Source organism: Lynx canadensis, chromosome C1 (assembly GCF_007474595.2).
Source record: "Lynx canadensis isolate LIC74 chromosome C1, mLynCan4.pri.v2, whole genome shotgun sequence".
NCBI lineage: Eukaryota > Metazoa > Chordata > Mammalia > Carnivora > Felidae > Lynx > Lynx canadensis.
Genome location: NC_044310.1, coordinates 77,943,405 through 77,960,368, shown reverse-complemented (window position 1 = coordinate 77,960,368; position 16,964 = coordinate 77,943,405). Strand labels below are relative to the sequence as shown.

Below are 16,964 nucleotides of genomic sequence, written 5' to 3'. Positions count from 1 at the left end.
AGATAAGGTATCTTTATTAATAATGGCCTGGGCAAGTGTAGACTCTAAAAGATGAAGTTTAACTGCATAGTCTTATTTTATAAGCCTATACCACTCACTTAATTTCCTCAAGTGTGATTTAGTCTCAACCTATCCACCAAGTTTTCTTTTGACAGCTGAAGTACCTGAGGCTTTGGACAGGGAAAGGGGCCTATCCAGGGTCATACTGGTTAAGAATAGTGCTAAAATTGGACAGCTTTATCACAAAGGCATCTTGCTTACCCGTCAAGTCTCGTTATTCCTTTCTTCCTAACAGTTGTTATTTCATCCACATTTTATCTTCTACTAAAAAAATGAGTTGGGATTTTCCCTCCTTTTCTACACGAACAAGTGCTAAATGATAAGGATTAAACCAGAATACCTCTGTCTGTTCACACACACACTCAAAACTGAAACAAAAGAAAGCTGTGACCAGTATGTAACACAGTGGGTCAAAATGTCATCTATTTTCAGAAATTTGAGGGTTCACCCAAACCCAAGGCATTTTGCAGAATGCACCTCTCAGATTTTAAAAAGAAATTTCTGGTATAAACTTTGAAAAGGAATTTTATCTGTATAATTCAGGGCTCCTTAGCATGTAAGTAATTAGGATTTCCTATTTAACATAACTCTTTTTCCACCTTGCTTATTTCTTATTAGGGAGAATGAAGAAGAATATTCAACTCTGTCAATGACTCTGTAAAAACGTTTCTGTAATGTGTGGCCCCTGGCTTCCTCCCTGAAGTTAACAAAACACACTTAGGCACAGGGAAAGAACCAAAAAAGCCATCCCTGAGGAACAGCTTTTCTTTTCCCATATATCAAAATGGACTGGGTCTTGGGCAGAGGTACTACTTCATGGCACTTTCCTAAACTGCTGGTGATGTTTTTATGTAGACAGGAAACGTGGCTTTACAACTCAAAAGGAATTCAGATACTTTAAAATGGGTGGTGGGTAGGTTTCTAAAGTAGAGCAAATGAATTCATTTCCCTTGAAGAAATGCCAGTTCTTTTCCCCACTTATTCCCTTTGTGGCAAGATCTCAACTCCTGAATCAAACATATGAAACATCAGTGATTTCCAAGTTTGTAAAAGGATTTTTTTTTCTTTATGAAACTAACTGGTTGGTCTTTAACCTTTCTGTGAAGTTGCAGCAAGTGTTAACTCTAAGGTGAGGCCCAAGTGACTTTCTTAAGGTCACACAGTCAGTAAGAGATGAGCAAATAACCCAGAAGAACTCCCACTAGTCCACACTTCTAACCACTATACCACACAAACTCACATGTCTGATTCATTTTAAGAACTGAGTATACCTTATTATTTCAAAGGCCCAGTTGGTATATGCTCTTCAAATAATTTCTGAAATCTGTCATTACAAAATAAAATGTGCTGATGAAAACTGACAAGTCTATTGTTTCTAATTCATCTTTTCTCTATGACAGCCAAAAAGTACCTTCCAACACCATTAACTAATTGAAAACTTCAGAAGAAAGTTAAGAAGTGCCTTGAAGCAAGCAAATCCTAGCAGACATAGCTCAATCAACTGATTCAGCCTAGCACTAGCACACTAATAATTGCCCTATAATTAACTATAGCGGTTCTCAATTCTGTCTGTACAAATTATAATCACTTGGGTAACTTAAAAATACATATGCCGAGTCCCCATCCCAGACCAATGAATTAAAATCTTTGAATCAGGTATTGATATATTTAAAGAGCTTCCAATGTGATTCCAATGTACAACTAATATTGAGAACCACTGTAAATTTCTCAACTGTATAAATTTGTGCAATTCTGATTATGTGTTACACTTGTTACTTACACAGTTGGAAGAAACTAAATAGCAAGGGAAATGAGATTTTTGCATAAACAGCTATATAACAAAGTTGAAGCTAATACAGACACAAAGGATGGTCTCATCTATAGGAATTTATACAAGGAAGATGTTTCTACCTCTAGGACGTTAAGGAAGGCTTCTAAGGAGGCAGTGACATCTAAACCGGGCCTTGGAGGCTAGGACAGACAGATCTCAAGAGGAAAGGCATTTTAAACACAGTTCAGAGTGCTAACCAAGATGTTTGTAGGGGGGAAACAGTGGATGCAATTTAAGAACACAGAAGAACAAGTTGTAGAGGCAGTTTGGGACCACTTTAAGAGAGCCTCGAATTTCAAGCAAAATTACATGGTAGGAAATGGGGCATCACTAGGTTTCTGAACAAAGGCCTGCCCTAATCGTGAAATGATTCTTAAAGGCGGAGAAACGATGGACTAGTCAAAAGTAGAGACACATCGCAAGGAAACCTGTTTGGGAAGGCTCTCATTGCAGGAGTCTAGGCAAGTAATGAAAGCCTGATGTAAGTCAGCAGTACTGGGAAAGGAGAAAAACAACTGGGTAAGATAAGTTACAAAGGCAGGACTGAGCAACTGAGTAGATGGGAAATAAGGGCAAGAGAAGCACCAACTAGTCAGCTTTCAATTCTGGATAATTACAAAGATGGAAATGTCACCAAAAGAAATAGGGGACTTTTCAAAGATGAACTCAAATCTCAGATTTGACACTGTGAATTGCCTGAGGGATATCCAAATGCAGATGTCCAGCAAAAAATAAAGTTTTGTCTGCAACTTAAGAGAAATGTCAGAGCTGAAGATACAACTTTGGGGGAAGAGATACAAGTAATGTTTGACTGGGGTGAACAATTTTCTTCCTAAGATAACTCCATTATCCTTTACCAATTATATTTGTGATTTCTTGAACCTTTCACCGGCACTCTTCTGAATCTCTTGCATCCTTAATTCTCCTATTCATGGTAACTATAAAATGAGATCAATGGTACAGCTGGCTTTCTCCACACCTACAGCAGCATGGCTGACTCCCAACAACTGGGGGTAGGGAGTGGCAGGAAGGAGACTGGTAACACTACAAATCCATGATCTCTGGCCACTTCTGAACACTCAGTGTCACTTGTCGATTTTCTCTGGCCCTGGGATAGGTCCTGTTCCAGATCCTCTTAATGACTACTCTGGTACCACTATTTTCACTCTACTCAACCATCATCTCTTGACTCTGAGAACACAACCTCATATCCTAGTTCATGAAAAATGAAGTTGTCAGGCATGATTAACAGTCTCTCCCTGCTACTTACAAACTTATCTACAGCCACATTATTCTTCACTTATTTTCTTCCATCTATTTAAGCTATTCCATCTGCCTGTGACCATGATCCCATTTCTTTGTGCCTCCTCTGTGACCCTATTCCATGGTATATATCTACCCCTCCATCTCATTCTCAATTTCAGATTATTTTTCTTTCCTGGCTCCTTCTCCACACCCTATTAAACATGCTTTAGTGTCCTTTCAAAACAAATTGTTCAATTTCTCTCCTACCCTTATCATAAAGTTTCTCAAAAGAGAAATCAACATTTGCTGACTCTACTTCCTCATCTTAATCTCAGATATAAAGGATTATGTATTTCTTCCAATTATGTAAAGAGTTTTTTTTTTTTTTTTCCCAAATGTACATTTTTTCCGCTTGGGTAAAGAATACATATCTATTCCTACTTTTAATGTACAGTTGACCCCTGAACAACATGGGTTTGTACTACTACATGGTCTACTTATACGCATATTTTTTTAATATAAGGTATATAGTACTGTAAATGTATTTTCTCTTCCTGATGATTTTCTTAATAATTTTTCTCTCATTTTATTTTAACAGACAGTACATAACACATACAACATATAAAACGTGTTAATCAACTGCTTATGTTACTGGTAAGGCTTCTGGTCAACAGCAAGCTATTAGGAAAGTTTGGGCGGGGGGGAGTCAAAAGTTTTATGTGGATTTTTGACTAGAGGGGGCAGGGGTCAGTGCCCTAGACCCCATGTTGTTCAAGGGTAAACCATATATCGTAATGTATAACCTCAGCTGCAGAGATTTGTTAGTGGCATTTAATTTTATAGTTTTGGGAACTGGGAGCATGTGAAAGTTCTGTAAATCTGTTGTCAGATGAGCAACATATTTCTCTGCAATGAAATCGTAAGAATACTAGTTATAACCTGGTGATTGCTTTATTCTTACAAAACATTTTTTGCAGTATAGCTGATTTGCCACTCACTATAATTAAAAACCTTCATGTGATAAACAACATCATAATGTGGGGCCCAAAAAACTCAACGGAAAAAAAAAAATCAGTAAATAAATAGAACTCAGAAATAATACAGGTAATTCAGTTACTAGAACATGGTTTCACTTCCACAGAAATCGTAGGTGTTCACCAAGCAGTTTGTAGTAGTTTTCTAGGTACTTCTGCTCCACTGGAATATTCAGTATTAAGACTTGTCTATTTTGATATGTCCATGTTTTAAGACAGAGTATACCTTTTCTAGTTGTACTAAAATGAAAGAAAGCTAACTCTCAAACTCCTCATTCAAAATGGATAATGGATCAACACAAACAGTAGTAATATAATATCAAGACTCGTTTTATCCTTTGGCCTTAAAATCTTCTCTAAAGCTTTATAAAAATACTTAAACACGGAGTAAAATGGAAACATTTGAATTTTGCCTCCAAGAACTATGTTACTTTAGTGTTAACTAGAACTATCAGAATGAGAAAAGTCAGAGGCAGGAAGAATATTAAAAAGGTGTTAAGTCTCTATAATAAACAATCTACACGGAAGTATTGAAAGACAACAGAGGAAAAACACACTAGGCAATTAGGATCTTGAATTTAACAAACACTCGATACATCTAGGAATAATCATTTTTTCTCCTTAAAACTTTCATTCAAGTTTGCAAGATTAGTTAATAAAATACATTCATAAAGCTAGTTAAAGAAAGAGTTTGCCTCTAGAGTAAAATTTTCCATTAGGACTCATTAATATTTGATAAATTCTTCCAATTCAACGAACAAATACCAACATGTAAAACATTTGAAGAATTCTCCAGAATTGTGTCTGTGATGCACCAGATAAATAAAGGATTTAGTGCCATGCTATACTTGATGATTAACTGCTCTATAACTGATTCTTCCATTTTATCATTTATCAGTCCACAGAAGATAAAAGAGTAAGTTCATGGAAGGTAAGAGAAAAGCAGTATTTGGAATCAATCAAGTTTTTAAATCAAAGAAACATTTAAAAAATTTAAATGTTCACTAATTTTATAATTATAGGAGTTAAAAAACAATCTCATGTTTATATCTAGCTTTGTTTTTCATTAATTTTATTCAAGATTTTATAAAAATCTATTTGCAAAAAAGCAATGCTAGATTTGGTTAAAAGTAGCAATTATTTTTAGGCTAAATAGTCACACCCTTATCAGACTACCCACCCTGGAAAATATGAATCATTACAGAGACACAGGGTCACTGTCCTTCCTTTCACCCATAATCGTAAGCAACTATTTTGTTTTTCCTGTGCAATGCAATTTTACCAGTGCTACCAATTCTGTGTTTAAGTACATAACATCAATAATAATTTATCCAAGTCTTTCCTATCCCTCCATTCATTTGCTTTATTCTACAAATACTCACTGAGTACTTTACTTAATAAGTGCCAGATTGAGATGTCGAGTGCTTGGCACTAAGGAGACAAAAGTCATCTAGACACTGTCCTTGGCTGAAGGAGATTATGTTTTGGTAAGAAAACAGTTTCAAATTCACCTCACTTACTGTAGGCACCTTTCCAGGTTTACTACTGCTTACACATTGTCCAAACAAAAATGTCTGGGTGAAGGGAAAGCCTCTTATTTTCATTTGGAAACATGTCTGTGTGTGTGTGTGTGTGTGTGTGTGTGTGTGTGTGTGTGTGAGAATGAAGTACACGTATAAGTCCCCAGGAATGATTTGTGGATCATGAAAGATGAGAAGAAAGGGAAGGTAAAAATCATGAATATGAAAAAAAAGTTAGTCACCAGAATTAAACATAGTGGCTGTATTTACGTCAAGCTTAGAAAAGCTGCCTTAAATTAATTCTCCTAGGGAAGATCACTGACCTGTGGTGGAGGGGGATAACAATCAGAGCAAGTAATGGAGCAATAATACCCATATGGGTTTTGGAAGAAGAAATATATAAGGTTTGGTTCATTCACTTTTGTACAGAAGCAGAATGTTAGCAAATATTACTCACATTCAAGGCAAGGAGAGAGAAACATGTGGAGGAAAAAGTGGGAAAGAGAGGTGGGTGACAGGGTTTAGAGAAGAAAAACTAATAGGCAAATTTGCCTTTGATGACATTCCCAGTTTCTTCATGGGTTGTATCCTGTCAATTACCCTGTATCTTTTTAGTATTCCCAATTCTGCCTGTCTAACATCTCCTTGCCCCCTGCCACCAACATGCCCAAGCCTCCACTATCCTGAGAAGTTTTCTGAAGATTTACCATGTCATATCAGGTTATAGTTGCTTCCCTTTCCTCTTCTGGCTACCATATGAAAAGAACGGTCAACATATGCTACAACTGTCTACTACAGCAACCCTTGCAATCTGGTCTCAATGCCTATCATTCTAACAAAACTGATTTCTTGAAGGTCACCTACCTAGTTGCCAAAGCCATAGCCTTTTTTTCAACAGAGGATAAATACCTGGTTCTCAGAAACGTAGTTACCACTTCTTTCTTAAACCTCACACCTGCTTTGGATTCCTTGACAGTGTTCTGGTTGGATACATACCTTTCTGAAGTACATTGTGCTGAGGAAAACGCACGCATTTTCAAGTCAGAAAGGTCTGAGTATGAGTCCCAGGTGTGACCTTGGACAAAGTACTTGTTTTCCAAGAGTCTGTTTCTTCCTCTGGGAGGTGGGACACCACTAATGACCTCACTGGATTGTGAAGATCAAATAAAATAACGTATGTAAAGAACCTAGTATGGTGCTGCCCATAGCTGATGTTCAAAAATGCCCATTTTCCTCCTCTTTCTGCTATCTCTGTAGTGCTTAGGCATCCTTGGCATGGATGCCGCTGTTCCACAGGTTCTATCTCATCTTGGCTCCACATTTAACACCCTCTATCTCTGCCAAGTCACCATTTCAGTGCTTACTCCAAAATCTAGGTATCTGATTTTCCTTACCACTTTTTTTTAATGTTTGTTAACTTTTTACATAAAATGTGACAAAATGATTTGCAACAATGGGAACTGTACAGTTGGTCAGGTGAGCTTCAGAGCTGCATTACTTTAGGATCAACTTTGCTTATTTCCACCAGGGTCCCTCCTGGGGGATATAAGTATCCTGAACCCTTATAGTTGTGGTTCTTCATCCAAAGTCCAACTCCTCAGTCATGCCTTGATTTACTGAATAGGCCACTTCTCTTTCCACTTCAGAGCTGGAGGCATGAACTCCGGAAATGTGCCCATGTAACATGCAAGTGAGACAAAAAGCATCCAGCCAAGCACGATCATGACAACAAGTAACACAATGTCTAAGACACAATTGTACAGTGAAAGGCTATTCACCAAGATTTTGGCAAAGGAGTGTGCTCGTGAAACCCTCAGTTGGTAGAGGTCTTACATGTGCATTCCAGTCCTTGGTTCCAAAGGATCCATAATGCCCTCCTGTACTGCTTCTCCTCAGGTCCATCCTATTCCTCTCCTTACAGATGTACCCAAGTTTCCTTCCAGCAAACTGTGTCGTGGCCCCTGGGTGCTAATGCCTTTCCCACAGTGCTCAGGGTCCACGCTAGGGTGCTGGTCCAACTCTGGACAGAGTGGCTGCTGAGCCTGGGCATTGGACATGGGTGAACTCCTTATCATTCTTTAGATCCAATTCCACATTTTCAACTACTTAACTGGGGAACCACCCAACTAAATAATCTGCCTGAACCCTAAACTGAACAAGAATAGTCTCAGTGCTTGAAGAGCAGGTATTGAATCACATGAACCATCTCTCTCTCTTTAAAATTTTTTTAAATGTTTACTTTTGAGAGAGAGACAGTGTGAGTTGGGGAGGGGCAGAGAGAGAGGGAGACACAGAATCTGAAGCAGGTTCCAGGCTCTGAGCTGTTAGCACAGAGCCCGATGTGGAGTTCGAACTCATGAACCGTGAGATCATGACCTGAGCTGAAGCTGGACATTTAACCGAGTGAGACACCCAGGTGCCCCAAATGCACCATCTCTTAAAATTAGTTCCCCCTACCCATTCCCCTAAAGGCACCAGTATTTTCCCAGTCATCTGTCTTTTTTTTTTTTTTTTTTTTAACAATTATTTATTTAACCAATGTGCCAATAAGATTTTTTTTTTTTTTAATTTTTTTTTTCAACGTTTATTTATTTTTGGGACAGAGAGAGACAGAGCATGAACGGGGGAGGGGCAGAGAGAGAGGGAGACACAGAATCGGAAACAGGCTCCAGGCTCCGAGCCATCAGCCCAGAGCCTGACGCGGGGCTCGAACTCACGGACTGCGAGATCGCGACCTGGCTGAAGTCGGACGCTTAACCGACTGCGCCACCCAGGCGCCCCCCAGTCATCTGTCTTAATATGGGCATACTGAGGAGACACTGAGGGTTTGGTTCCAGACCACTGCAGGAAAGTGAGTATCACAATAAAGTCAAATGAATTGTTTGGTTTCCTACTGCATATAAAAGTTATGTTTACACTGTACTGTAGTCTATTATGTGAAACAGTATTATGTCTAAAAACATATACACCTTAATTAAAAAATAATTTAAAAATGCCATAACCTGAGCTTTCAGTGAGTCATGATTACTGTTCATAGGTCACCATAGTAAATATAATAAGTTTGAAATACTACGAAAATCACCAAAATATGACATAAAGACACGAAGTGAGCAGATGGCGAGCTGTTGGAAAATGGTGCTGACAGACCTGCTCAGTGCAGGGTTGCCACAAACCTTCAATCTGTAAAAAATGCAACTACCTGCAAAGTGCAATAATGTGAAGCCTGATAAAATGAAGTGTGCCTATATTTTGACATTGTTTTTTATCCACTTCCCACATTGCTAAAACTTGTCGATTCTCGAGTTGTAATGTCTCTTATCATCTACAGGTCTCTCCCATTTAATTCTCACTGTAATCATTTTAGTTCACTGCCTCATTGCTCTTTGGTTAACTAGGCTGTTACTAGTGGAGTCGGAGAAAATCAATTTCATAAATGATGTGGGCAATAGTAAGAATGCATGAGATTAAGGAAAAGCACTGGAATCACTGACAGCACACTAGTTCTTAAAGAAGTTTGTCCAGTGAATGGATGATAGTCTGAGGGAGTCAGTGAGGTTAAGAACAAAGGATAAAATTGTTTCTTCTGTTTTGTTTTTTTAAGCTTTAAAGAGGAGTAAGCAGTTGTAGGCAGGAGGGAAGGGGTCAACAAAGAGCAAGGAAGGATAGTTTCCTAATTAACCTCATTCATACATTCACTCATTCACTGCCAAATATTTATTGTGAATCTATAATTAAACACAAAGCTAAGTGTATAATGGTGAATAAAATCAGACAAAGAACCAGCCCCTAAAATCTTCAAGTTGAATGAGGGAGGCAGATTTTAATCAAGTAGTCAGGCAATTAAAAATAAAATTGAAAACAGAACGGTGTAGGAAAGATAAGTGCATGGTGTTATAAAAACAAAACAAAACAAAACACAAAACAACAACAACCCTATTTGTAAAGATACCTGCTCTAGTCAGGGAAGTCAAGAAAGATTTCTTGAGGAAGAAACACTTCCTCAAGTTCTAAAAGATAAAGGGGAATTAACCAAACGAAGAGGGGAGGGAAGAAGGTCCTGGACATAGGGAACAGCCTGGGTCCTATGGTGAGAGAGTGTGATAAGAAGGGCTGAAAGAGGGTCAGTGTGCTGGGAAGGAGAAGAACAAGGTAGGGTGGTGTGAGGGGAGGCTGGAGAAGAAGGGGCTGTACTGCACAGGGCCACATAGGCCACAGTAATAAGTTTTTCTTTAAGAGCAATTGGAAGTGGATGAAATACTGGTGTAGGGTAGAAGACACAATCAGATGTGACTCTAGATCTCTGCAAGACTGATCTTCCTAAAGCACGGGCTTCATGACAGTACTCTGCTCAAAACTTAAAACATGACTTTCGGGGCACCTGGGTGGCTCAGTCGGTTGAGCGTCCAACTCCAGCTCAGGTCATGATCTCACCACTCGTGAGTTTGAGCCCCACGTCAGGCTCTGTGCTGACAACTCAGAGCCTGGAGCCTGCTTCTAATTCTATGTCTCCCTCTCTCACTGCCCCTCTCCCTCTCACACTTTCTCTCAAAAATAAATGTTAAAAAAAAAATGACTTTCACTCTCCACTGAAGTAAGTTTATCTGCCATGAAAAGATCTCTGTAATAGACCCAACTTTCCAATCACTCTTTCCAGTTATTTTGTACTCTTCAAGAAATCCTCTTGTTTTTTTTTTTTTTTTTTTTTTTTTTTCATGCTAGAAGTACCTCCAGAATGCCCTCATCCTTTCATTTCTATTTCTTGACACCCTTTCTATTTTGGAGGGTCAACACAAAGCCCGCTGCTATGAAACTTTCTTTTTTTTTTATTAAATCTTTTTAGTCCAGATCTTTAGTCTCTTTGGAACTCCCAAGTCTATGCTTCCTTTTTGCCCATATGATACATTTAACTTTTTATTGTACACATTCATATCCCCTTTTCCTCAAAATCCAGTAGGCTGTAAAGTCTTTCAGTGCAGAGGCTTTGTTTAACCTTTGTATCCCCCACAGAGCCTAAGAGACAGTCTTACCAGAAGCAGCTGCTCAATAAACATTGTCTATTTTTAAATTCAGATTTCTAACTATTTGGAACCTTTTCAATTATTGTGTAGATGCCAGCTTCTACACTAATTTATAGTTATAATGCTACAACAAAGTGTGGGTCTCATTTCCTTCTCTGGTATATATGGGTTCTACTTATGTTGATTGTCATGGCATGGTATTAGAGACATTTAAAAAAAAGACTAAACCAACTCTTTAGAAGAAAAATCAGAGCTACAAAGCAGGTGCTTATCAATTCTTTAGCTAATAATAAGATGATATTATCTCAGAGAAGAAACTCGGGTCGCCCTACAATATCTAGTTCAAAGAAGATTTATCAATGAACACTTGAGATCTTTTCATCAGTGAATAAAAAAAAAAGTAGGAAGTAAAAAAGGAAAACATTACTCTAGAACCACTTTAAACATTTCCTTAAATGTGATCTGAACAAAGAATTCGAAATTCTCACATCAAAGTTCTTTCTAGACATCCTTATTCACTGACAGCACTTATTCCCACATAAAGTGTAAAGGATAATAATGTAGAAGAGGGAAAAGAGGTCCATAGATTGTAGTGATGATTCTGTAAGCATAATTAGTTTTAAAACATATTTTTACATTAAAATAATCAGCTTACGCATTTTATTTTGCTTTTCACTACTGTTAAGTATAATGCTGAGGTACTAAACCACTCCATTGTTTCCTTTTGTACAGGGCAGTTTCCTTAGCTTTGATGAAGAAAGCAATATAATGTCAGCTAATATAATGTCACTCTGAGGTAGAAAGACAGTAAAGGAATCCTGGGGGTGGGGGATGGGGGGGGTGTGTTCCTCCCAGTGACTTAAATGAGTGCTCTGTAATCTTTCCACAGAGTGACTAGCCATATCACTCAAAGCATTTCTTTGGCAAGTTTAATGACTAAGATCATTAAGTAATAATACTGAGGCAGTGTTACTATGGCTCTATCAGCAAAATTAAATTGCTTCCTACACTAAATATACTCATCCTCACTGTCTCCTTCAGTAACCTTTGGCCTATTGCGTTAGAATAATTTCTTACATATATTATCTCATAGTTGAATTCACACTGCTAAGTTCATTTAACCCAGATATAGCCTAACCTCTCATTTTGCCAACAAGAAAAAAAAAAAACAAAACAGGATATAATCCAGAATGAGACTGAATTTAGGGTTTTAAGAGGCCCTTGTGTAGCTAAAGGTAGTCTGTATGGTAACAAAACTACATTTATTAAAAATGATTAATAAAAATTATTTACATACATTTAAATTGCATTTACTTTTATCCTAGGCACAAAGTTAAAGTCCCAAAATCAAGAGGCAGATGAGGCTATTAAGGAATTCTAAGAAAAATAAAATAGGTAGAAAAGAAGAACATACCCTGAAGAAGTATGTCATTATGGGCTTTCTACTTCATAACTATTATCTAGGAAACTGAGATAAAAACTTTGATTATAAAAGACTATGCCAGCCAAATAAAATAAAATGTTTTTCTTATAACAGATGGTTTATGTCCTGATAATGTTTGTATTTAATGCTTTAGGATTACCTATTAATAAGGAAGCAGGGATGCTTTCCATTGATATTTCTAATTCAAAGCAAACAAGTTCTTTGTAACTCACTTTGTAGTGATATATTACATACAGGTTTGTTTAAAGGGCTGGGCTATAGTGACTTTAAACTTTATATCTAAATCCTGTTTGTGACAAACCTATAGAGCAGCTTTGTAGATGAGGGTTGGAAAAGTTTTTCTTCATAATTGTTGTTATGCAACAATTCTTTCAGAATAGTGGCTTTAACTTTTTTTTTCAATGCCCTAGAACTGAAATGGAACCAACCAGTGGTGTCCATATGCAACCATGATCTCACTCTTACAGTGCTCAACCCTGAGGCTGGGGTAACAGTGTCCTAAAGCCTCTTGACTCCTAGCCTCTCCTGGCTTGTCCTCTCAGTGAGCTCAGTCAGGATGTCAAAATGTCACTGACAGATGTGGAGACTGACTCTGCAAGTCAAGGTTGTGACTGGCAAGGGCCAGGTACTGCCTGATACTTGCTGTCACCAATGTTCCCACTGCTGCTGCTTGGGATGAGGAAGCTAGACAGAACACCCTTTTGCTATGGATCCTTAGTGAACTGTGGCTTGAGGTTGGGGACTCTCAGCTACTTGTGGATAAAAACACTAACCATTATAAACTTGCCAAAATTACAAGGAATTCTGAGGGGAAAAATCACTGAGGAAAGTAGGCTTTGGTTAAAAATTTAAACAAGTATTTTTTCTTTAGAAAAGATCTGGATTCCTAAAGTCACTTCAATTTAAAAACATCTCTCAGCAATAAATATGTGGGGGGGGGGGGTTTAGAAATAATCTAATTATTGTTTAATCATCAGTAAACAAACACTTAAACTTCACAATGACAATGGTACTGTGATAGTAAACATCATAAGATAAACAAATCCAAGATTTACACAAGGGAAAAAAAAAACAAAAAAAAGAATTTTATGGATACTGAAGAATCCAAAAATATGCCACCTGTTACGATTCAGACATTCAATTTATATGGTCTCATATTCAACACTATGGTCATTCTGGAAGCAGGGGGCGGTCGTAGGTAGTCATTTTGCATATTAAGTAGAAATTCCCAGAACATAAGAAATAGATATTACAAGTCCATGAAGGTCTAAAATCAATCAAAATGTGCATATTTAAGTTTTCGAAAAACTGTTAATGTAAGCCTCTAAAATGACTACTGGCTTTGAGGCAAGAAGAGAAGACCTTTATAGTTCAATCTATAGAGCCCTCATACATTGCCAGTGGAAATGTAAAACACTGAAGCCACTGTTCCACAGGCTAGCAGTTCCTCAGAGATTAAATAGAATTAGCATATGATGGTAACTCTATTTTTAGGTGTATACACAAGAGAACTAAAACATGTTCACACCAAAACTTATACACAAATGTTTATAACAACCAGAAGGTACAAACAACCTAAATGTCCATCAGCTGATTAATGGGTAAATAAAATGTAGTATATCCATAAAATGGAATATTACTCAGACATAAAAAGGAACAAAGTACTGTTACATGCTACAGTATTAATTAACTTTGACAACACTGTGTTAAGTGAAAGAAACCACACACAAAAGGCCACATATTATATCATTCCACCTGTATGAAATGTTCAGAATCCATAGCGACAGAAAACAGATTAGTGGTTACCAGGGGATGAGGGAAGAGGAAATTGGGACTAAGCTAACAGGTATGAGGGTTCTTTTTGGAATGATGGAAATGCTTTGGAATTAGACAGTGGTGACAGCTGCATAATATAACAAATATACTAAAACCCAGAGAATGGTACACTATAAAATAGTGAGTTTTATGTTATATGAATTATATCTTGATAAAAATTCAGTTAAATATAAAAAATTCCATAATTATATGGAAAAAAAGTTATTTCAATGATCTTCCACTATATGGTCTTAACTACTTAGAACCAAATGTTAGAAGAAAGGCCTTAGAATACTTCTGAGAACCGAAAAATTTCTAAGGAACTACGTCTTCATTTTTCATGGTATGCTCACAAACTTCTCTAAGGAAATTAGTGATGGGTAGGCTAAAAAAAAAAAATCTGCTGAGGCAAAAAGCCTTAGTCACATCTTTCTATTCATGCCTGGTACCCTAGGGAAGTGACTCTCCTGAGTGTCTATGTGTATGATGATTACCTAAAGTGGCTGCCCATATCCAGCGAAGGCTTTTGTTTAGTGATCATGGTCAAGTTGAGCTTGTTTAAATACCATTTCTCAGGACTTACATGCTACTCCCTTAACGATAGGAATACTGAAAGCTTTTAGGAGGAATATACTATTGCATGGTCTCTGCCTAGGAAGTGGGCCATAGTTCACTGGAAACAGACAGTTCAGATAAATAAAATGAAAGCAGACATTTTTGGAGATGATCTTGAAAGCTTTCCATTAGAGAACATCAAGGGCATAAAACTAGGAAGAGCATGTATCCATGTGAGATTACCAGAAGTCACTCTCTACCTTCTCTTCTTTCTAGGTAATAAAAAGTATTCATCTCCTTCATTAGATAACCAAATCATTCCCATGGACCATAACATATACCCCCTAACTGGCTACGCACTAAAAGATACCTGACTCCTATGCTACAATTAACCTCAGATTATCATAATACAAAGTAGTGGCTACTTACAAAGGTTAACTTGGGTGGAAAAGTAGTATTTTAAATACAAAAGGACACTGAGGAAACTGATTCTCATTTCTCACATGTGGGCTGTACATAAAGTAAGTCAGGCCAGTTAATTTGCTTCTCCATAGACTTCTATCTGGCTTCTCTTTGGCTGCTAGTCTGGACCTTTCTCTCTATTTGTCAGCTTTAAGTCAACATTTGCACAGTCCCCTCTTGTGTTACAGGCTGAAGTATAATGAGAAGTCAAAGATGACTTGGGAAGACTAAGAGCAAAAGGAAGAGAAAAAGGAGAGAAGGGATCAAGCTGATGGGGGTGTCCTATGGCTATAAAATCTTCTCACAAAATACCAGTCAAAATATTCTCAAGGAGAATATCCTGAGTACTGAGACCATGATATCATTATGAGGAGGCATCACAAAATGCACTTTAATGTCATTAATTTTTATGCTTGCTAATTTGGCAAACACATCAAAATTATATAAATTCATTAACTAGCTTTACACTGTATATAGGCACTAAAATATTTATAGCAGACTATCTATCTATCTATCTATTTATACACATCTTTATGAAAAATCATGCACTGAGACTGTGGAAAAAGTCTAATATTAGAGCATTATTTTTGTGGCAAAAGCAGATTCAACTTTGTATTGTTTCAATATACAGTATATAAGAGTAAAGCCTGATAAAGTTCAGCTAAGATAAAAAATTACTGTAAGTGCTTAAGCATAACACCAATTACCAGGTTACTTTACCATATTTCTAATGAGTTATTAAAAACAAACAACAACAAAAAAAGAACTGGGTCAATTTTCAGTATTACAGATGTTTTATGTAAGGAGTTCTTGAGAATCTTTGTTAATTATAACATTTATTAAAGAAATAAGAAAGGACTAAAGGGAAATTAATTTCTTCACTGTTAAGTAAGTGTATACTGTTTAAGCTCTGATTTTAAAAAGTCTTTCTGTGTGCTCTTGGTAACTACTTAAGGTCTGAGTACAAAATATATATATCCATAAATGTTGCAGTCACAGTGGCTATTCAAGTCGTATGGAATTTGTGAAAAATCTAAATGAAATGGCAATAGGTCATGATTTATTTTTATAGATAGGTGTATTTCACTAAGTGTGCAAAGATGAAGTGTACAACTCAATTTGATCAATTTCTTCCTGAGATTATATTGGTATAAAATTCCCATCAGTATACACTGACAAATTGCATGTTGTGGTTCCAATTATTTTTAATAAACTTAAAAAAATTGGAACCACAACATGCAATTTGTCAGTGTATACTGAATCCCAAGCAGGCACCAAGGTGTCAGCAAGAGCCCGATGTGTGGCTCGAACTCACTAAACCATGACTTGAGCTGAAATCAAGAGTTGGACACTTAGCCAACTGAGTCACCCAGGTGCCCCTCAAATTTTTAAAATGTTAATACACCTGTGAAAGTGCAAGGGAAGTTACCAGGAAAATATGATTTGACACAAAAACACCTCATTTACTTTTAAGCATACAGATGTAAAAATTCAAGAACCAGCCTTCTTTCTTTCTTCTGGACTATCATGTTTTGCCTAAAATATTGATTTTTCCCCCTCTGCAAGAGTTAGACTGGAGCCAGCACAGCAACATACTAATAAAATGTATACTTTTTAAAGTGGTTTTCAAGAAAAATTTTGAAACAGCTTTCATTCATTAAACAAGTGCTATTAGTAACAAAACCTTGCAATGTTAGTATACAAAGAATAGAACTATTGTTATAATAATTAACATACTATCTTATTACACTCATCTTCAGTGACTACAACTGCCATTCAGAATCTTTTTCCTAGCTATAAGGATTTGTAAGGAGTTCACTTTTAACATGAATTCCAGAAATATCTGCAAGCAACGGCTAAACAAGTTTCATTGGAAATTTGAGAATAGATGCAAAGGTTTTCTTTTCTTTTTTTTTTTTTTAACGTTTATTTATTTTGGGACAGAGAGAGACAGAGCATGAACGGGGGAGGGGCAGAGAG

At 37.0% G+C, this 16,964-nt stretch overlaps 2 protein-coding genes across 4 annotated transcripts in view; both read right to left on the bottom strand.

The window, feature by feature from the left end:
• The window catches only part of RPAP2 (RNA polymerase II associated protein 2), a 100,217-nt gene that overhangs the window by 19,491 nt on the left and 63,762 nt on the right, over window positions 1-16,964 (bottom strand). The gene's annotated exons all lie outside the window — the stretch shown is intronic.
• SPTY2D1OS (SPTY2D1 opposite strand) lies at window positions 5,338-7,788 on the bottom strand. The gene has a single exon (XM_030328282.1). It carries the CDS (start codon window positions 7,412-7,414, stop codon window positions 7,304-7,306), a length of 111 nt encoding a protein of 36 aa, XP_030184142.1. The 5' UTR covers window positions 7,415-7,788; the 3' UTR covers window positions 5,338-7,303.

Bases quoted from the DNA above. Each gene is read 5' to 3' on its own strand.
- SPTY2D1OS (XM_030328282.1), bottom strand. From the start codon at position 7,414: ATGATCGTGCTTGGCTGGATGCTTTTTGTCTCACTTGCATGTTACATG.